The sequence below is a fragment of the Chelmon rostratus genome, chromosome 6 (genome assembly GCF_017976325.1).
Source record: "Chelmon rostratus isolate fCheRos1 chromosome 6, fCheRos1.pri, whole genome shotgun sequence".
Taxonomy (NCBI): Eukaryota; Metazoa; Chordata; class Actinopteri; order Chaetodontiformes; family Chaetodontidae; genus Chelmon; species Chelmon rostratus.
This window is the reverse complement of record NC_055663.1, coordinates 26,621,512-26,641,304: the sequence shown is the minus strand read 5'-3', so window position 1 is coordinate 26,641,304 and position 19,793 is coordinate 26,621,512. Positions and strand designations below refer to the sequence as shown.

General features: G+C 41.9%; 2 protein-coding genes across 5 annotated transcripts in view; one reads left to right on the top strand and one right to left on the bottom strand.

The window, feature by feature from the left end:
- The first annotated feature begins 67 nt into the window (after nucleotides 1–67).
- On the top strand, nucleotides 68–11,145 carry c6h12orf29 (chromosome 6 C12orf29 homolog). Its single transcript, XM_041938614.1, has 7 exons — nucleotides 68–252; nucleotides 1,419–1,536; nucleotides 1,840–1,935; nucleotides 2,053–2,169; nucleotides 4,343–4,540; nucleotides 6,219–6,388; nucleotides 8,566–11,145. The coding sequence occupies exons 1-7, from the start codon at nucleotides 163–165 to the stop codon at nucleotides 8,749–8,751; spliced, it is 975 nt and encodes a 324-aa protein (XP_041794548.1). The 5' UTR covers nucleotides 68–162; the 3' UTR covers nucleotides 8,752–11,145.
- Nucleotides 9,078–19,793, bottom strand: part of cep290 (centrosomal protein 290) — a 37,734-nt gene continuing 27,018 nt past the window's right edge. For 2 of the 4 annotated variants that reach the window (XM_041938610.1, XM_041938611.1), the window contains 12 exons: nucleotides 19,287–19,442; nucleotides 18,721–18,844; nucleotides 17,989–18,153; nucleotides 16,920–17,054; nucleotides 15,048–15,134; nucleotides 14,630–14,794; nucleotides 13,967–14,089; nucleotides 12,462–12,631; nucleotides 12,048–12,189; nucleotides 11,455–11,528; nucleotides 10,753–10,847; nucleotides 9,078–10,412 (listed from right to left, as the gene is read on the bottom strand). In XM_041938610.1, the coding sequence (XP_041794544.1) occupies nucleotides 10,168–10,412; nucleotides 10,753–10,847; nucleotides 11,455–11,528; nucleotides 12,048–12,189; nucleotides 12,462–12,631; nucleotides 13,967–14,089; nucleotides 14,630–14,794; nucleotides 15,048–15,134; nucleotides 16,920–17,054; nucleotides 17,989–18,153; nucleotides 18,721–18,844; nucleotides 19,287–19,442 (1,681 nt within the window). In that variant the 3' untranslated portion in view covers nucleotides 9,078–10,167. The remainder of the gene's footprint in view (nucleotides 10,413–10,752; nucleotides 10,848–11,454; nucleotides 11,529–12,047; nucleotides 12,190–12,461; nucleotides 12,632–13,966; nucleotides 14,090–14,629; nucleotides 14,795–15,047; nucleotides 15,135–16,919; nucleotides 17,055–17,988; nucleotides 18,154–18,720; nucleotides 18,845–19,286; nucleotides 19,443–19,793) is intronic. The other 2 variants (XM_041938612.1, XM_041938613.1) reach the window with 1 other exon arrangement.

Genomic DNA, 19,793 nt, shown 5'->3' with positions numbered 1-19,793 from the left:
ATGCTTTTCCAACTCACAAAAAAGAAACGAAGAAGAAGGAGCGCGTCACGTGATGTCAGAACTCATCCACATCCATGCTAACTGAGCATTTTTGCTGCTCCGTTCAGCGATAAAGCTCATCTTTACCGGGAGTTTCAGGTGGATGTTAGAATATACGCCAAAATGCGACGCCTGGGCTCAGTTCAGCAGAAGATACCGTGTGTTTTCCAGACGGAGGTGAAGGAGGAGCCGTCCAGAAAACGAGACTGTCAGGTGAGTAGTCAGTGATGAATGAACAGTACGAACCTGCTGCTGTTGCTGCTAGCAAGGTGAAACAACACGGTGAGCTTAAACACAGAGTGTGTTAGCAGAAGACAGCTCGTCCTTAATGTCATCATAGACGTGGCGCTAATACTGATGCTAACGTTTTTAACGATGACGCATTATTTTCTCGTCTGTATTGAAGCATGTGGTGCATCCTCCCACCTGCGCCGCTGTTAGCTCAGGTGTCAGGTGTGTGTGTACTGTAGGTATGTACGCTGGTACAGGCAGAGGGATGAACATTGAACGGTTTACACTGTGTAGAGCAGTTATATCGCAATGGAGAGTGGATTTTTTTTTGGCCCGATGCAGTTTTGCAGCTATTAGTCAACACTCATATCTGCTGATGCTAATTGTCAAAATATAAAATGAGCTGGATCTTTAGTTGTCCTGAGATCAGCTGTTCGGCAGCAGTTGCAAAGCTGGAAAGAGAGTAAATAAAATATGAATAAATAGATATTCAGAATCCCAAATGTGCACAACGCCAAACATAAGACACTGCCACACAGCACTGTTGATGAGGATCCGTTCACTAATGTTATCAAAGATAAGCTCTCTGATAAGTCATTCATGTAATGATGACACCATTTCTACATTACCTGAAACACATCCGGTAGTTTTGTCCCACAGCTGATCAATAAAATTTATTGTAAGATCAAATTGCTCAATAACATCAAGCTGGCTAATGTGTCAGTTAAGCTTTAACACAGAGCAGATGCGAGCTGGAGCCTCTCATGAAATGTGCTACAGCGACAAGTAAAGGTTAGCACAGAAAAGCAAACAAATTTGACAGAAATCGTCAATAGAATATCAGGATTGTTGACAATTATCTTGACTGTCTAAAGCCAGTGAAATGTCTCAGTGTAGCTCCAGTAGCTACCACAGAGGAAGAAGTGATGAAGACAATAAAACATCTTCCCTCCTTAACATGCAAGTAAATCTCCAGAGCAAAGCCAGATGATGTATGTGTGGGTGACCTTTGTGTAAATAATTTGCACAATTGTGCCACCTTAATGTGTTTGACCCACTTGCTATGAGATGAACAGCTAGAGGAAAAGCAGCTTTTCAGTTGTTTCCTTTAAGGCTGTGACGATTTAAAAATCTCTGCGTCTGTTCAGCAATTTCAGGTTGTTGCCACTGACAACGTGAACCCTGTCGCTCTGGAGGCGAACGTCGATTGTGGCCTCGCCACAGAAAAACTGGACGGCACTTGCTGCTACGTTACAGTTTATAAAGGTGAGCGTCTGTTAGAAAGCCGAACACCATGTACGCCCGCTGGAGGGGCACTGCAGTATGTTTTATCATGTAAAAATACAAAAAAAGAGAGTTTTATGCTTGACAGATGTGAGGAATTGTTGCCTTAAGCTGCTTCATGTTGTTAATATGTTGTATACATAAGTGCTGTGGCCTTACTAGCACTGGTATTGGTGTCCTGTGTCTATTCAAAATGACCTCTGTAAGTCACCTTCATCGCTGATTTTGTTAATTGTCGTGCAGTGGAGTGGACTGAACTTAATGGTGGCTTATTTTCTTCTGTAGGGAAACCTTACCTCTGGGCTCGACTCGACCGGAAACCGAACAAACAGGCGGAGAAGAGGTTCAAAAAACATCAGTATTCTCACAGGAGCTGTAAAGGTATTTTAGCATGTGCTTCCAAAGGACGTGCAAATATGAACGAGGGGATGTGAATGTGGGAAGAAGTTGCTTTATTTCTACATGGACTAGTTTTCTGGCGTTTGTATCCTTTCTCAGGTTTTATTTGGAACGTGGAGGAAGATTTTAAGACGGTTCCTGAGTCGTGGATCCCAGCCCACAGAGTCAAACACCACAGTGGCCATCCAGTGCCTGATGAGCACGGACACATTCCAGGTCCTGGAGGTTAACATTCAATCATGAAGTACAATAAATTGCAAATCCTCAAAACATAATCTTGGAAATCATGTAGATGTGGCCAGCAGGTAGTGTAGCTTCACAAAGCTTAACTATTAATGTACCATCACAGGCCTCATCACTTAAAGTGGAGATTTTTTTTTTTCCCATCATTATTTTTATTGAATTTTAAAGCATTTTCACATACAAACATGAAAAAAAAAAACAAAAAACAACAACAACAACAAAAAAAACAAGATTACAAGAACAATAACCCCAAAACAAAGGCTTCTCTGTTTTATACTGTGTGAATAAACACAAATATATAATTCACCCATAATAATAAGGATGTGGAGTATCAAAACAAGAAAAAAAGAGCAAGGAGAAAATAAAAAAAAAGAGTATTATTTTAGGACATCGCAAAGGACACTGCAGAGGACTACCAATAACTACGCCTCCTCCTCCATCTCACCCCCCACAACACTCAAATCCACATTCTCCATGTATTCAATAAAAGGTCCCCAAATGTTTTGAAATAGTGACCGTTTCCCTTTTATAATGTAAGTAATCTTCTCCATCGGTAAAGTAAACCGAGGATAAACAATTTAGGGTCAAGGACTAATTGTATCCCTAAAATTCCCTTTAAGGCTTGTTTAATCTCCAACCAGAACTGTTGGACTTTACTGCATTCCCAAACACAGTGAAAAAATGTCCCCTTCTCCTCTCCGCACCTGATGCACAAGTCCGGGATATCATTATTGTACTTACTGAACTTTTCTGGAGTCACGTATGTCCTCATTAACCAGCTATATTGTAGAACTTTGAGGCGTGTATTGGTAGTTTGTGTTTGTGCTTTAGCACACGCTTCCTCCCAGTCCTCAGAGGACAAGTCCTCCTGCAAATCTTGCCTCCAGGTGTTAAGTTTATGTAAAGAAGATTCAGAAGATCCCCCTGCTAACATGTTATACAGTCTGGAGATAATTCCCTTTCCAAGGCAATCTTTTTTCATTTCGATTTCCAAAGTGGACAGTGAGGGGATCGATACACACTGGTTTTGAGAGGATCTAATAAAGTTTCTCACCTGTAGATATTTGAATTGATGTTTGCTTGGAATGTCATACCTGGCAATCAACTCCTCAAATGACATCAAAATTCCAGCCTCTGATCCCATGAGGTCCCCTATTGTTTTTAAACCTTTTTCAGCCCACTTTCCAAAACCAGGGTCTGCTTTGCCTGGAGGGAAAAAATGGTTACCCCATATCGGGCTGAGGTGTGACAGAGAGGAGGATTCCCCTAAGTATTTCTTGATCTGATGCCAAATTATAATCATATTTCTGACAAAGTGGAGATTTAATCTAAAGTAATTATTATGGTGTACCATTGCAGGACATAAAAATCCCTAACAGTAATGCCATGAAAGGTAACAGCTGTGTTTAATGTTCATGTTTGTTTGACCAGAAAGAGCTGTTCTGTGACTCTCCACCGGACTCCATTAACAAAAACAGTAATTTAACTTCACAGGTCGTCGATAAACACACCTCATCCAAACTTGATAGAGACAAAATAGAGCTCGACAAAAGTGTCTTAGTCTTTCCACTGCTCCAACAATTACAAACTCTGGTGTATGTTAAACAAACCCTTATTCACTGAGCTACGTGTGAAAATACTGTGGCTGCACATGCTGTTTTCCCCTGATGCCGACCTCCCTCTCACAGCCATCTTTGTTATTCCTAATAAAACCCAACCCATATTAGATAAATGATTGTGATTGGCCCAGCACGGACCAGGGCAGATTGAAGTATATCTGAACGGAGGGGGACCGGACACATCTGTCAGGGCAAATAAAACATGAGCCTGCAGAGTCGCCTGCTTTCCAAGGTCACTTCAGAGGGAGTTCATAACTATGTGCAGCTTCTGCAGAGTTATAGTGTGCAGAATACAAAAGCACATACAGTAACATTGTCTCATCACAGCACTGGAGTCTGTTGAAGTTGGTATAAAGAGTTGGCGCACATACATGAAATAAGGAGGTAATGATAAGATAATGTGCTGGATTCCTTTAAGGACAGCCACCAGGAACATTTCTGACTTGGAACATGGTGGAAATGGTTTTTCTGTCATTGTGGGTGATGCTGCCTGCAGAAGTGGTGATTTGGTCCTTGTGAATGTCCAGGCTGGGTTCCGGTGGAGAAGGGCAACAAACAGTACTGCTGGCACTCCTCCGTGGTGGATTACGAGCTCGGGGCGGCTCTTGTTCTGAGGCCGAGCGCTGACGATGAGGATGTGCTAGAAGTTGCAGCTGTCCCACTGGGTGACCTCCTGGAACAAACACTGGAGCTCATTGGAACCAACGTCAACGGAAACCCTTACGGTAATGTAATATTGAGCTTTCTTTTAATGTTCATTTGAACCAGTGTTTAAGATTTAGGGGAATCTTTTGGCAGAATATGGCACGAATGAAATATTCAAAGGCATGTTTTCGTTTCGTGTATAACCACCAGAAAATAGGAAACGTGTGTTCGTTACTTTAGAGTGAGCTCTGTATATCTACAGAGGGAGCAGGCCCTCGTTGCTACGGTGGCCCAGAACATACAGACCAAACATTGGCTGTCACAGGTTCGCCTACACACCTGGAAAGGGAGGGGTGCTCAGTTGGTTGCAATCTGCAACCTCACCACTAGATGCTGCTAAATCCCACAAACGGTGTGCTGTGCTTAAGAAAGGGCTTTTCAAACTGGCAGTGGAAGGATGGAGTCCAGCAATAGCCAAAGCTGTGGCCTTCAGTGTGTCTGATTCTGCTGCTTTATACTGAGCAGATGTTCACGTGACGATGAGTGTGCGACTGGCATGCCAAAGTTGCATTTAAAGTTCATTTAAACATCCAAAATCTATTGTCCTTGTGGGATCAAGTAATTCAAAACATCATTTAGGCTTTATTTAAAAGGTCTGGATAATTAAGTCCGTACAAATATTTATCGTTTCAAAACGTCTTTTTTTTTTTTTTTTTTTTTTTTTTACAACTGGGCCTTGTTGGTTTTATTCTGAACAGCTTTTCTCCTGTGATACACGTCTTTAAAATAGCGTTCTGTGGGAACACGAGACTGAACCGATGTGTTCCTCTCTATATATTTTTATACGTGCATGGTGCCCTGTAGAGTTTTCTTACAAACAAACATAAGCTTCCATTCAGTGTTTCTAACCAGAGCACATTGTGTGTATCCTTGTGCTAAATGCATTGCATTCCTCATAAAACACATTTGAAAAGCTGATTGTTTGCTTAAAATCCTCGCTGGCGGTGATCTTCCCCGCTTTTTTTTGCACATTGGCACACTTCTTTGCACGTTGCTGCCACCAGCTGTTGACAGAATAAAGTGAAATGGTCGTCAGGAATGTGTTTGTGTGTTTGCACCATTAAAATGAAACGGGGATCCTCTCGTTAAAAACATTGCTCCATAGCTCTGCCAGTGGTCAAAAACTCTACAGTCTACTTTTAAGGTTGGAGTCAGGCTGGAGTTCGACCCAAAATGGAGCTGCTGTGGAAGTGCCAAAAACTGCAGTTCCTGGAATGACCACTTGAGGCTGTCTCCAAAAGTGAGCTAATCCCATAGACCCCCATATTAAAATACCCAACTTTATTATAGAAATAAACATGTTTACAGCCACAGCTGCAAACAGTGATGGCCTATGCAGCTAATTTCCTTGTTGAGGTGAACTTTTGTATAACTCACTGGTTTAAATTATATTGTGGCTTAAATGTATGCATAATTATGCGCATGGCTGCTTTGAGTGACAGCTAGCTGCTAGGATTCAGCAAACACTCACCGATCTTCACAATGGCTCTTCAGAAACCTGTGGGTGACATCACAGAGACTACGTCCATGTTTTATACAGTCTGTGGTTTCACCGCCACAACGTTCACTGTGGACCTTTTAGGGAAAACAGTAACTGAAGCATGAAAGGGGGAGACATAGAAATGTACTGAATTAAAAAATGCATAACGAAGTTTATGTTGGTATTTATTATTTGATAATAAAGTTCTGTTCTAACAGGATTGGGGAGTAAGAAGCAGCCTGTCCACTGCCTGGTGTCACATGGGAGTGTTCGAATCAGAAACCCTCCACCAGTGGACTTCCAGCAGCTGTGCTCCTGGTTCCAGGAGAGCCCAGAGGGCCGAGTTGAAGGCATAGTCTGGCACTGCAACGACGGCACGCTCGTTAAGGTAAGAAAAGTTAGATTATAGCGTCTGCAGTGTTAATCAAGATGACCTTTTCTCCTCATCAGGAGTGCAGCAGCTGGTGGCAAGTCTCAGGTGGGCCAATAGGCGGTCATCTGACATTGTGGTTATGTGGGTGAAGAAAATCTTCTTATGTTAGGACGCTTGTGTTGTTCCTGTCAGTGAACGACCATCAGTGCTTGTTGGTGTTCAGCACCTTCTCTTTGGCACGCACACTGTCAAACACCATTCTGATGTAAATACAAACTGTGCCCATCTGTGATGTCGGTGGACTCATCAAACTGCGGGGGGAACAGTCAGCGTCATTGTTTTAGTTGATCCTCCAGGTTTCTTGTGACGTCCACACATTGCAGTGTTTCTGAATAACTGAGGATTCTGGATCGCTATGATATCAGTCTGTCCAAAATGCCTCCTTCACTATCTCTCCAGCTCCAAAAAAAGCTTCACGAACTGAAATCTCGATTAGCATTTTCACGATGATGATGCTGTGGTGGCTGCATTTCAACCAGTGTTGGGCTTCGTGAAAATGCTGGTTGAGATTTCAGTCCGTGAAGCTTTTTTGGAGCTCACTTTGGACTGGGAAATCCATCTCGGAGGGTTTGTGCATGGTTTTAAAATGCTGTTCTAGGTTGCCCTTTTTTGCTAGTGAAATGCAAGCGTTGCTCAGGCAGAGACAGTTTGAGTTTGACATAACGAAGGAATAAATCTTTCCACTCCGTGTGAAAATGACAGGTCATCCATTTTAGCCGTTAGTTGTTTCGTTGTGCTGTAGAAACAAGAGGAGTGCTAACACCCAGTTAGCACAGCTCAAGTGAAACCAGGCTGTGTTCACGTTGGTCGATGAAGAGCTCATCGTGATAATGAATTGGACTGATGTTACACCTTCATCAGCCAACCGGTAGACGGCAGTATAAACCTGCAAGGACTGACAGGTTGAATGTAGGACACCGACAGTATGAAGTTCTGTGTCAGGGATTGTTAGTGATCCATACATTAGCTGCGTTTCCATTACAGTTGTTCGCAAAATAAAAGCAATATTTCTGAAATGTCGGCAAAGTTCGAATGCGACTTGCAGGTGTTTCCATTGAACGGTGTTTTGCGAACCAGCCCAAATTCTCGTAAGTTCTCGGACGTCCCGCGAGATGTGTGTGCGTGCTGTGCGTCGGTAAAACTTAACACAAAGCCCTATAATTAAAAAGCACATGCTGAAGGTGAAATAAAGAAATTATCTGTTGACTTAGAGTGATCACTGATTTTAATGGCCTATTATTGATCACTTTGTTATTACGCGAGGCTCCTCTGACAGCGTCGGCTCGCTCTGACAGCGTCGGCTCGCTCTGACAGCGTCAGCTCGCGCCGGCGGAGCAGCAGCAGAATACAGGACTGTGAATTACTGAAGTGTCCTTTGAACATATTTTCTATCAGCAATTATGTGTAAATATTAAAGTTAATGGCGTGCACGCGTGTCTCCCACATAGCTGAGGTGCACACACTCATCACAAGTTCATCTCACGATTCATGAAAACGGAATGATTAGATTTTGCAAAGTGCGCACAGGACGAGATCACAGTCATCGGATTGGCCAGCATGACAGCGGGAACAGCTGGAGTGTTTTTGTACTTATTGAGATCCAGAAAACATACAAACACTACAAAATTGACAAGATGTTATATCTGACTGCATGCAGCTGGCCGAAACGGGGAGTCCGCTGACCTCGGAGACGTGTATATTCGAAAAAAGTGTTTCCATTACACTTTTGCGATACACCTAAATATCAACGTCTGAAAAACCACCTCATGAGAGCGTGAAAATGTTTTTGCGATATTTGAGAGGATTTTCGAAATTTAGGTGTTTCCATTACCGTTTTTTTATTGTGATATTTAGGATTTGCACATTTCTGGGGGCAATGGAAACGCAGCTACTCATGGTAAAAGGATTTTGTGATCAACCTGTAAGCAACCAATGATCTGCTAGTAGGTTGTGATAGACTGGTCGGGCACCACTGCAGTACACAATCGTAGACAGATAAACGTTTCTCACTTGGAAAACAGTTTTTCAAAATCATTTTAGAATTCTAGCACTCCATTAAACACATGAAATGTTCTTAATTAGCTGCGATCCCTAGAAGGCCTTGAGTTGTTCTGTGGCCGTTGTGTCGGCAGGTTCATCGTCATCACCTGGGACTGAGGTGGCCAGATGGGGAAACGTGCCTTGGCGACCGGTCGGTGGTCATTCATGTCGACGGGACGGTTGATGAATACGACAACAGCAAGGACTTGTTCGCATCCTTCTCCAGACTAAATGGACACAGCTTCGGCCGACTGCGGGACGTCCAGTTTGACTCATAAACGCCGGCGGAGGAGATCAAACGTTCCTGCTTCTGAAGCTTCTGCTCTGAGCCAATAAGGATTCATCGCCTCCTGATAGCTGCAGGTATTTTCACCAGTAATTCCAGATGAGTACAGCCGAGTGTCTTACAGCCCGGAGTTTGACATTTGCTTTGCAGAAATGTGTAAAAATAACTGACAAACTGTACATTTTTAGCAGCTAAACTTGTTTAAACTGTTGAATTAATATTCTGTAAATACTGTAGATTACATCTGAAGAATAAATGATAGGTATATAAACCTTTTATATTTAACTGATTCTTATGACAGTCTGAGTAGTATGGAAGCTGCTTTATTGACAAATACAAAGAAACACGGTCAAAACTATACAAATATAAAGAAATAAATACGCAACACAGTGGATTATATCACCAAAGCAAGAATTTAGTATGAAAAAAAAACAAAAAACAGCTGCCTTATGGAAGAAACTGACGGAGCTACATCACTTTACAGAAGCTGTATTACCTAAAAACCAATCAGCGGATAGTTAGATAGCTGCGATATCAATATTAATGTCAAATATCTTTGCACTAAAGCTTCATTTTTCTGTGATCTACAGAGATTTCAGGACTGGACATGTGGAAATTCTCTATCAGTGCCAATACAAATTGAAACAACCTATTAAAAAACTCTTTTTTTAATGAAACTTAAGCTTTAACTATTAAATTTTGTCTCAACACAGCAGCCTAAATAAAAGAAATTGGCAATTCTGCTGTAAACCAGGAACTATTCAAGAAAAACAAATGATGAAGAATAAACAAGATTAAAAATCTCATCAGAAGGGATGTGCCATATATGTGTGGCTGATATATTGTTATGGTATTTGAAGTTGATATGCTAAAGCTAATTGTAAAGAATGAGCTAAAAATGGACACTAATGTAAGCCAGTTCATTGTTAAAGGCTTGTAGCTGTCTGAACAGTAGTACATGAAGTTATTCTAATGGCTTTGCAGCCTATACACGCTTGTCAAAAAGAAGGTAAAGTCTGGCATCAATTAGTCTTAAACCGAAATTATTCTAAACAAGTTTACAAAAAATATTTTTTTATTCTAGGGTAGATGAAGGCTCTCTAAATATATTAAAAAAATAAACTTCTACACACCTAAAATTCATATAAATATATATTGTCTTCTTCACATTTTTATATTTTAAAGTTAACATCTGTTATCGTGTCTGTCTCAACCACAACAGATAGATGATATTCAGATAGTTATCGCCCTGAAATTCCATCTGCGCCTCTTTACTGGCCTGACTGTTTTTAATACTAAACGATCCAGACTGATTTGTATCGAGGGATGACACCCAGCCGACCATAAAAGTACATCTGTGTGTGGCTTTAACGTTCCCGGCTCCATTGAAAGGCACAGTAACCCCGAGTTAACTGATGGGCACACTGGGAATTTGAGCCTTCACACCAAACTGATCACACACCTTCTTCAGCTCTTCCTCCAGCAGAACGTTCTTCTTGACCTCTAAGTTGTAGTTATACTTCAAGTCCTCAATCTCTTCGAAAAACGTCGGGTCAAAGCTCTCCAGTTCTTTCTTCAGCTTTTTCACCTCAGTCTGAAGTTTAGTTTTCTCCGTTTCGGCCGTCTGCAGAAGGTTTCTGAGCTTCCCGTAGTCTACGAATTCAACGAGAGAGACTGAGGTGACTGTTGTTCCAGTTTGCATCAGGTATATAAAGATGTTCTATCTGGCGAACTTAAAATGACTCGATGTCATCGCATACCAGATTACAAAAGAGCCAACATGCAGAGAAAAAAACGCAGGTCATGATGTTAACATAAACATATAATCATGGCTTTCCAGCGTCAGGTTATCAGAGGTACGTAAACCAACCTAGAATAACAGAAGATAGTCTTCAAACTCACATATGGTTAATAAAAACACTCTCGAGGTGAGAAAAATGACGACAGCATTATTAGAAAAGCCAAGTAAACGGGAAAGGTTTGGGAATCTGACCTTGTTTCGAAGATGTTTCACCATATCGCTCACTGTACTCGTTCAGCCTTTGTTTCAGTTCTGTGTTCTCCTTCTGCAGCTCAGTGTTTACCGATCTTAAAACAAGATGATCCAGAGAAAGCATGTAAGAAAATGACGACTACCCACCATCCAAGCTGTCTAGGTTTGCTCGCACTAATTTGGTCCTTTACCAGAGACTTGGCATCATTTAACTGTAGTGTAAATTAGGTTTTTTGCTTGATTAACAGTCAGTATGACTCATTAACAACTGTGGGGTACAGGGAACTTAACAAAACCAAAATCAGTTGTGAAGCTGTGTAAAATCTAAATAAAAACAGAATCAAGTCATCTGCAAACAAACTGTGTTTACTGAGTTTTCTGATGAGGTCAAACATTAAATATACTGTCTTTGTGCTGCTTTTCGAGCGAGTTCATGTCAAAAAGGATTAGCAAATGATCACATTCTGTTCTATTGATGTTTCACACAGTGTCCCGACACTAAGCAGTGTATGCCGTTTGTGTATGAAGCACTGCAATCACTACACAGTTTGATTATACTGTACGTGGTTGTGCATATTTTGGCCATATTGTGATTCATATGGACAGAAGAAAAATGATCTTATTAATCATACTGCCCAGCCGTTATATTACTATATCATCACTGTTAATCATTAAAGACACTGTGCACAGACTTCAACAAACCTCATTGTCTGGAACTCCTTGGTGAGTCCTTCTCCTGTCTTTGCAGCAGTAGGAAATCTCTTTAACATGTCAACCTAAGAAATGACAAACCCATAATAATGTAAGCACATGTACTTTTGTCTCAAACACAAACTGTTCAGTCAAACAAGCAATACAACAGAAATTCATTTTCTTATACAGGAGAACCCAAAGTCAGTTTACTAGTCACGGCCTCCAATGAGGAGGAGTTTGAAAGATGTGGGTAACCAGGACAGGAGGGATAATACTACTGAACTGCATTATGGGAAAGGTACGATCCAGGGAGCTTGGAGCATGTTGTAGGGACTCAAAGTCAGGAAATCTGCTGCCTGGAATTTGACCATTATTACTTCATCTGTCTCTCGAAGTCCCTCAGCTTTATGAAAGTGCAGTATTACATTGGTGGAGCACTTAAATAATCTGGAACTGCAGAGTCGACCCGGAGACTAGACACCTGACACTCCCATAAAATTCAGTAATGGGGTCCTGTCCCTCAGGAGCCGAGATACCGACACGATTAAGAGTGAGTTAGCCTGTACCTGGCTGCGGTTATTAGATTGTTATCCAGCCTGTACCTGATCTTCAAGTTGCCGGACGCTGATCTGCGCTCTCTCCTCGCGCTCCTTCACCTCCTTCAGCTGCTTTTTGTGCTCGGACAGACTGGAGCTCTTCTGGGAGAGCTCCTTCTCCAGCTCCTTCATCTTGTTCTCAAACATTCTGCAGATGTAAGTGAAACGATCACCGGCTCACATCATGTAAAAACTGTGCTTGTAGCTTGGAACCTCGAGAAGTGGAGGCCACAAGGTCAAGTTTTTGAATTCCTAAGCTACCTGGGAAAAGCTGAGTAGGAAGGAGGTAATGGAGTCTTGGTTCTTCTAGTGCTTCTTGTTGCGTTTCTAGTGTGAGCTGAGCTGATAGTGTTTTAATCAGTTCATTAAAGCTTTTAAATTTGTTGTGTAAACCCATCAAAAAAAACCCAATTTGCTGACCTTGTAAGCACAGATGCCTTCCAGGTCTTACTGTCCGCTCCCTCTGTGATGGGTCTGGACAGAGCGGCGTGCAGTCTGTGCTTCGTTTCCTCCAGCTCTGCCTCGAGCTTCTCATTGGCCACCTCCAGATTCGTCTTGGTCACTCTCAGCCTCTCTACGGCTTCCACTTCCTGTCACAATACAAAACATGCACATAGAAATCCATATTCTTAACACAAAAAGTCAGTTTCTGATATGAAAACAACTGTTGGTATCAAAGTAAAGTCGGTCTGAAGTGTTACAGGAGTTAAAGGATAACTTTCGTTTTTTAAAACCTGGACCTTATTTGTAGCATTAAATACGACCATTTACTCACCCAGACAACTTTGGTGGCATATCCGTATAATGCAAGTAATTGGGGCACCCGTGCGTAGCCTCTATAAACGCATAATCTGCGGCGAAACTCGTTCATATTCCAATATTTTGTTCTGATATGCTGGTGCTATTCCCCTCTGAGCCCGTGGTGGCATGTTATCAACATCCATCCCTTCTGACGTGGATGACGTCATTTTCGAGCGCCGCGCGCTGCGAGCAGCCAGCCACAACACGGCTAACTCTGCGGCGGACGAGGAGCTCGTTGAAAGGAGGACGCGGAGGCAGAGAGAGGAACAGCTGGCCAAACAACAACAAACGGCTGCGCGTCCACGAGTAGACGTAACTGGTGGTGTTCTTGTGGACAATGTTCATCGTTGACAACAGAGGAGGAATGCCTCTGTTGCTCAGGCTGGGACTTGCGGCCAGGAGATACGCGTCTGGATGTGTCAATAAATGTCTGTACCACAACACTGGAGGATTTCCGCGCGTCCTCCTTTCAACGAGCTCCTCGTCCATGTACTCTGGCTCAAAACGGTAAGGACGTCCAGAGGTAGTTGTCTAGAGACACTGGATGTTGATAACATGCCACCACGGGCTCAGAGGGGAATAGCACCAGCATATCATAACAAAATATTGGAACATGAACGAGTTTCGCCGCAGATTATGCGTTTATAGAGGCTACGCACGGGTGCCCCGAGTACTCGCATTATACGGATATACGCGCCGCTCCTCTGGGGCTAATTTCTTCAAAACGACTCCAAATGCCACCAAAGTTGTCTGGGTGAGTAAATGGTCGTATTTAATGCTACAAATAAAGTCCAGGTTGTAAAAAACGAAAGTTATCCTTTAATCGCTGACTTGTCATATAAAGCACCTCTGGCCAGGACAAACATCTGGAAATAAATCATTCCAACTGCCACTGACATTGTAAACACTGCATGTTTTGCATAACATTCATGTCTTGAGCAAATTTTTCTTTTTCCTGACCGATGAGTCGCGTCTGTGACTGACAGAGTTTTTAGTGTTTTTAATTCAGAACTATTTTCTGAATCTAGTGACTGAATACCAGAATACAAACTAACATTGCAATGGTTTCCTTCAGAAAGTTAGATGGACATTTCTTTTTCTTTACTAAGCATATATGTAGTTACCCTTTTGATCTCCTTGCGCAGACGTTCATTTTCCATGACTATTTTCTCCAGTCCTTTAGTTTTAGATTCAAGTTTGGAACTCAGCTCTGCCTCACTTTGACTCTTCAGTTTCTCATAATCACCCTGTTAAAAAAACAATAGTTAGCTGTCAGCTGTGGGAACAGAACAGATGCGTTAACAAACTTATCAAAACTCTATATAGCCCACAATCTTCCTCATGGGGCTTTACAGTCTGTGCAGCATACAATGCCCTCTTTTCTTAGACCCTCGATTTGAATGAGGAAAAAGTTCCCCCCCAAAAGACTCTTTTAAAATGGAAAAAATGCAGAGACGTCATGTGTTTGGCATAGAGTCTCACAGAAATCATAGTATATACAACTATAATGGCAAAACTGTAAAACATAAGTGATGATCCAGAGGGACAACTGAGCCGCTTCAGGTGTCGCCTACTAATCTGAGCCTGGAGGCCACAAAAACACAGAAGAAGACACCACCATTCACACAGAGAGGAGACGCAAAACGCAGAGGGGGCGAAAGCTAAGAGAAAACATGCAAACTAGGGAGGAAGGGAGAGAAGGGGAGAGGCTGGATCTCCTGGAGGACACCGATCCAGATCAATAAACCTGTCCAAAGGAATAAATATGACACCATGTGGTTACCAACCCTTAGTTTTATGTTTTCTTGCTCCAAGGCAGCAATCTTGTCTTGATTTGCAGGTGTGCTGGATTTCTTTAGCATCTCATTTTCCCTCTGCACCCTCTCTACCACCTTCTTCATCAACCCAATGGTCTTCTCCAGCTCAGGTACTGTTTTACCACTGCGTCCAGCCTGATGAGGAACACATTACACATACATACACATCATAAATCGTGATCCATAGCTGGAACAGGCGATTGGTTTCAATGTCACGGAGGAACGTCTGTGGCCTTGTTGCTATCTGAGTTTCTGTTCTATTTGTTTTAATATTAGATTACATGGTTTTCTTACTTCATATGTATATAGTTTTATATTTCTGTGTTGAGTCATTTCTGGGAAAATACTGGTGTACAGAAAGACTCTAGGTGACTTTAGGTTAACATACTCCACGTATATGTGCCAGCTTTTTCTCAACATCTGCCTTTTCCTTTTTCAACACGTTGCACATCTCCTTGAGGTCTGCAACTTGATTCTGTAAAAAACAGAAAAAAATGGATGAAATCTTGTTTATACAAAATCTTGTTTCTGCCAAAAACATCTGCTTTTAACTTAATCAATACCATACAGTATCTTTAAGGTGAAAGTCATTTTTCTTGAATTGTTTTAAAGCTTGTAAAGTTATGACACAGAAATAGATTTAGACAAAGACGACTCTGGGAATGATTGAATCCACTTTTCACTTAAGCAAAATTAAATTACGTGCATGTGGTATCTGTGAATGTTCTGTTTCTTACAGCATAAGAAGACACACAATTTAAGACAAATGTTGTCAGTCAAGAGAAAAACTCCAGCTCTCATTGATTGGGTTTAGGAAAATATACTTTTTTTAATTTCTTGCGAAGAGTTAGATCAGAGGATTGATACCACTCCTATGTCTAAATATGAAGCTGCAGCCTGCCTGGAAATGGTGGTAAACAGCTAGCTTGGCTCTGTCCAAAGGTAATAAAATCCACCTACTGACGCCACTAAAGCTTCAGTAACTACCTCTTTATATTACACAGGGTATATGCAGGAATCGGGAGGTTAAATTAATACATTGTAAGACCTTTTTAAAGTCCCTTTCCATACATTTTAAAACCCCATTGCCACTTCAGAGTTCTAATCGGTTTCATTAGCGACACACTTTAACATACATATACGATACATTGATTGTACGACAGTGCGATTACACTGTCCTAGTTTGTGATAACTCCTTGGATCACTGTGTCAATGCAACATAATTCAGATTGGCAGGGTGGGAATGGCCAATATCACTCAGAGGTCTGCTGCAGTAGCTTCAGTAAGGGCGGGTAGGGACGGTGGTGTAGCACGGAAAATGGGATATAGACCTGGGGCCACATGCTTAAAATGACCTTTTCCCACTCATAAACTGGTATTCATAAAAGAAGAATGTGTCCCCTCAGACAGACCTGAGACCAGCATACGCAGTTTTCAGGAGACAGCTGCAGGTGAAATGATGAGGCGGACACGAATAATGACGGTAAGCGTTTGTTTGCTCAGCTTCCCTGTTACCACGCTTATCATTTGACCCTGATTTGCAGAGCACTTTGTAAAGTCTCTTTCAATATGAGCTCTGCAGATGAATCATTGGTCATCCTTCTGACGCGAAATACTGCGATGATGGTTTACTGACGTGTGAGGAATTAGTGGCTCTCTAAATAGCCTAGCAGTCATGAAATAGCATAATGGTTGGGCATAACGACAGCTGTTCTGTTGGAGAGCCTTGATGATGAAACACAATCAATTAAACTGTGCCACATACATACAACAGAGTTTTATGCTGTCTGCATACCATGGCGGCTTTGTGGCTTGTATTTAGCATGTGGGAATTTTGACCCCCATCAAGGCTACGTTTATCGCCTTCTGACACACAGAGCAGTATGCCTCATGTTTTTTTTATAGAGATGGGCCTCAGCCATAGTTCAGATTCCTTCTCCTCCAACCATCTGTCAACCTTCAGTACTTGAAGGCCCCACAGACACCCTGTCATGTTTTTTTTTTTTTATGTGTAGCAAAACTGATAAGTAAAAAGGACAAGTTGTGGTTTCAGCAGGAAACCTATTTATCTTAAGCTAAGCTAAGTCCTGGCTCAACCTTTGTATTGGCTGTTCAGACATGAGAGTGGAAATATTCTTGGCAATAAGGTGAATGAGCATATGTTCCAGAATATCAAACTGTTCCTTTAACATGCCTTACAATCAGCATCAATATCAAACAATGGCAAAGCTAGCAACTGTTCCATTTAGGTTATGCATACCTTGAGTCTTGGTAAGTCTTTGTTGGTCTGCTCCAGTTGAAAGCGCAGCTCCAGGTTCTCAGAGGCCAGCTTGAGGTTTTCTTTTTGGAGGTCCTGATCTCTTTGTGAGGGTGTGCCAGTGCCTCGTCCTGAAGTCTACAGGAAGTGACAGAGACGAAGTCAGCCATGGGGAATTCATTAAACGGCATGATGGGTATAACACTGCAGTGGAGGTTAATGCTGCATCTTCAAAAGTCTAAAGGGAGTGTGGAAAAACACAACAAAGAGTGGCTCTACCTACACACAACTACAGAAACCTTTAGTCCATGATGGACGATGCAGAGGAATGAAAACACCAACACACTCACAAGCCACTTGCTACTCAGTGTTACAGCCTTGAGTTTTACTCTGCCACGTCTACTGTAATGCTATCACAGCACTACCACTTCAGCTGGGTGACTATAGAAGCCTGGAGTACCTTCAGATATCTATGAGATCTGCCTTCCTGTTTTTGTACACGATCATGCCGTTTTTTACTGATAAACCTCTCCGGGCGTTTGCGCAGCATGGAGCTGGACTCATCTGGTTCTCTTGAGCCGGCCTTTTCTGGATTATCCTCCTCTGTTTTCTCCTTTGTAGTCTCAAACACTTCATTTATCATCTCAATCTGTTCCTCAGCCTTTCCTTCCCTGATTTCCACATCACCATCATCTCGATGATCTAGTTCACAAGCACTGTCTTTCATCAACATCTCACTCCTTTGGCCACCCATCGCTGCCACAGCTGGCTCAGTGGGTGACATGACTGATCCTGGTCTTTCTGACAGATCATCAGGCTTGGGCGCAGTTTCTTTTGTGGTTTGTGGTTCTTCCTTTTCTTCAACCACGTCAACTTCAGAACCCCCTGAGATGTCTTGAGTACTTTCTAAAACATCTGCTTCTGTTTCCGTCTCATTTTCTGTAACATGTACTTCTCTGCTCACATCTGTTTTGTTTGCTGGTGTGTTTTCTGCAACATCTCGCCTTGATCGCTCTTGTTCAGCGTGAACACTGTCTGTTCCCACAAAGCTGGTTTGAGTTTTTCTATCGACCTGGCTTCGCTTTGATTCCCTCTGTTGGTCAGCGGGGTCTTCAACAGCTTCACAGCACATGTAGACTTCAGCAGGACAGGATGCTGCATTCCCTTCGCATGACTCATCCTCAACATCAAAACCAACAGAACAAGTCCTTCTCAAAGCACAGGAAGAGCTTTTTCCCTTCACAGGTAATGAATCAGATCAGATCCAGAGAAGTAGGATACATGAAGAAAGAAGAGTAAAGAATGATCAGTGAAAGTGAAGGTGAAAGGAAAACATGTTTGGCTCATTAAAACAGAGCAGGGACTCGTCATACAGAGACGTGTTGCTGTGGACTGCCTATGTACAACCATGAATGCATGTGAGGTTTTGTAATCTCTGTAATATGTACAGTATGTAGGGTTTTTTTTTTATTTCAAATTAATGAATTCATTGTTGAGTCTATAAATTGCAGAAACAAGCCCAAGAGGCACAGGTGATGTCTTCAAATTGCATGTTTTGTCCGACCAAACCAGGTGAATACCTAAAATATTCAATTTAAAATTATGTAAAACAGCAAATTCGCTCTTTTGAGAAGTTGCAAGCGAAGAATGTCTGGCACCTTCGCTTGATAATCTTCTTACACAATTAACAAATATTTATCAAAGAACTAAATTTTTCTGTCAATCGAAATAAGTCTTCACGTGTTCATGTTGCTACGTGAATTATCTGTCAGACTGTTTTGCAGTCATGTTGCTGAGCACTTACAGAGGGTCTTGATGAAGGCTCTTTGGATAGCTGGCCCTCTAAGGAGTGGACTCTCTCCTCCAGGTAGCGGTTCCTCAGGGTCAGATTCTCCATGGCGTCATCACGAGGTAAAGCCTGGTGCTCTCTGCAAGTTCAACAAGAAAACGAAAGTCTTCATCATTATATGACCCAATAATGAGCTTCATTAACAAGGTTTTTACATCGCTTAACATTATATTTCATAGACGCAGGAGGTTGATACGAGTGGCAAATGCAAACTACAGAACATTAGTTAGTGATAGCATATATGCATTTCCTGTACTGTACATCGCAGTTATTTTACATAATTCAAGTGTTAACTTTCACTCTCAATGGATGCTGTATTGAGCGCGTCTATGACTGTACTTTGGTGTTTGGGCTTCTGACAGACTCAGCTTGTATATCTTATATCTAATGTATATCTTTTATGACATTTTTTTAATGTTAAGTACTTCGTGTTGCATTTTAACAGGAATTATGCTATAAAAATAAAACTGTGTTTGGAGCATTTTGAACAGCAGCACAGATTTTTAAAGACTGCTCGTTACTTTATGGTGAGGATCTGTGTCTCCAGCTCTGAGTTCTTCTTCTTCAGCTCCTCTATCTCCTTCTCCATTTCAGTGGATCGCACTCCCACCACCTGATCAGCAGTCACACCACGAGCCTTCAGCCTTTTCTGCAGTGCACTCTTCTCTTGCTCCAGCCTGCATACCCCATGAAACACAGAATGGAAATAGAAGGGCTGGCTGACATGTACAAACTGTTTGTTAGTTTGAAGCCTGAATGGGGTTCTTGTGAAGTGAGATATAACATGTAGAGTGTACAGCTGTACAGCCGAACCCTCCACCTCCCCCCTTTGATAAGTGTACACTCTTATTATTATTAGAGCTGGATCGATTAGTCGATTAATCAATTGACAGACATTTAATTTGCAACTACTTTGATAAACAATTGTTTCAGTATTTTTTTAAGCACAAACAGCAAAAAATGTGCTCTCCAGCTTCTCAAATGTGAGTATTGCAGCTTTTCTTTGTTTTATATTTTTATAATAAATT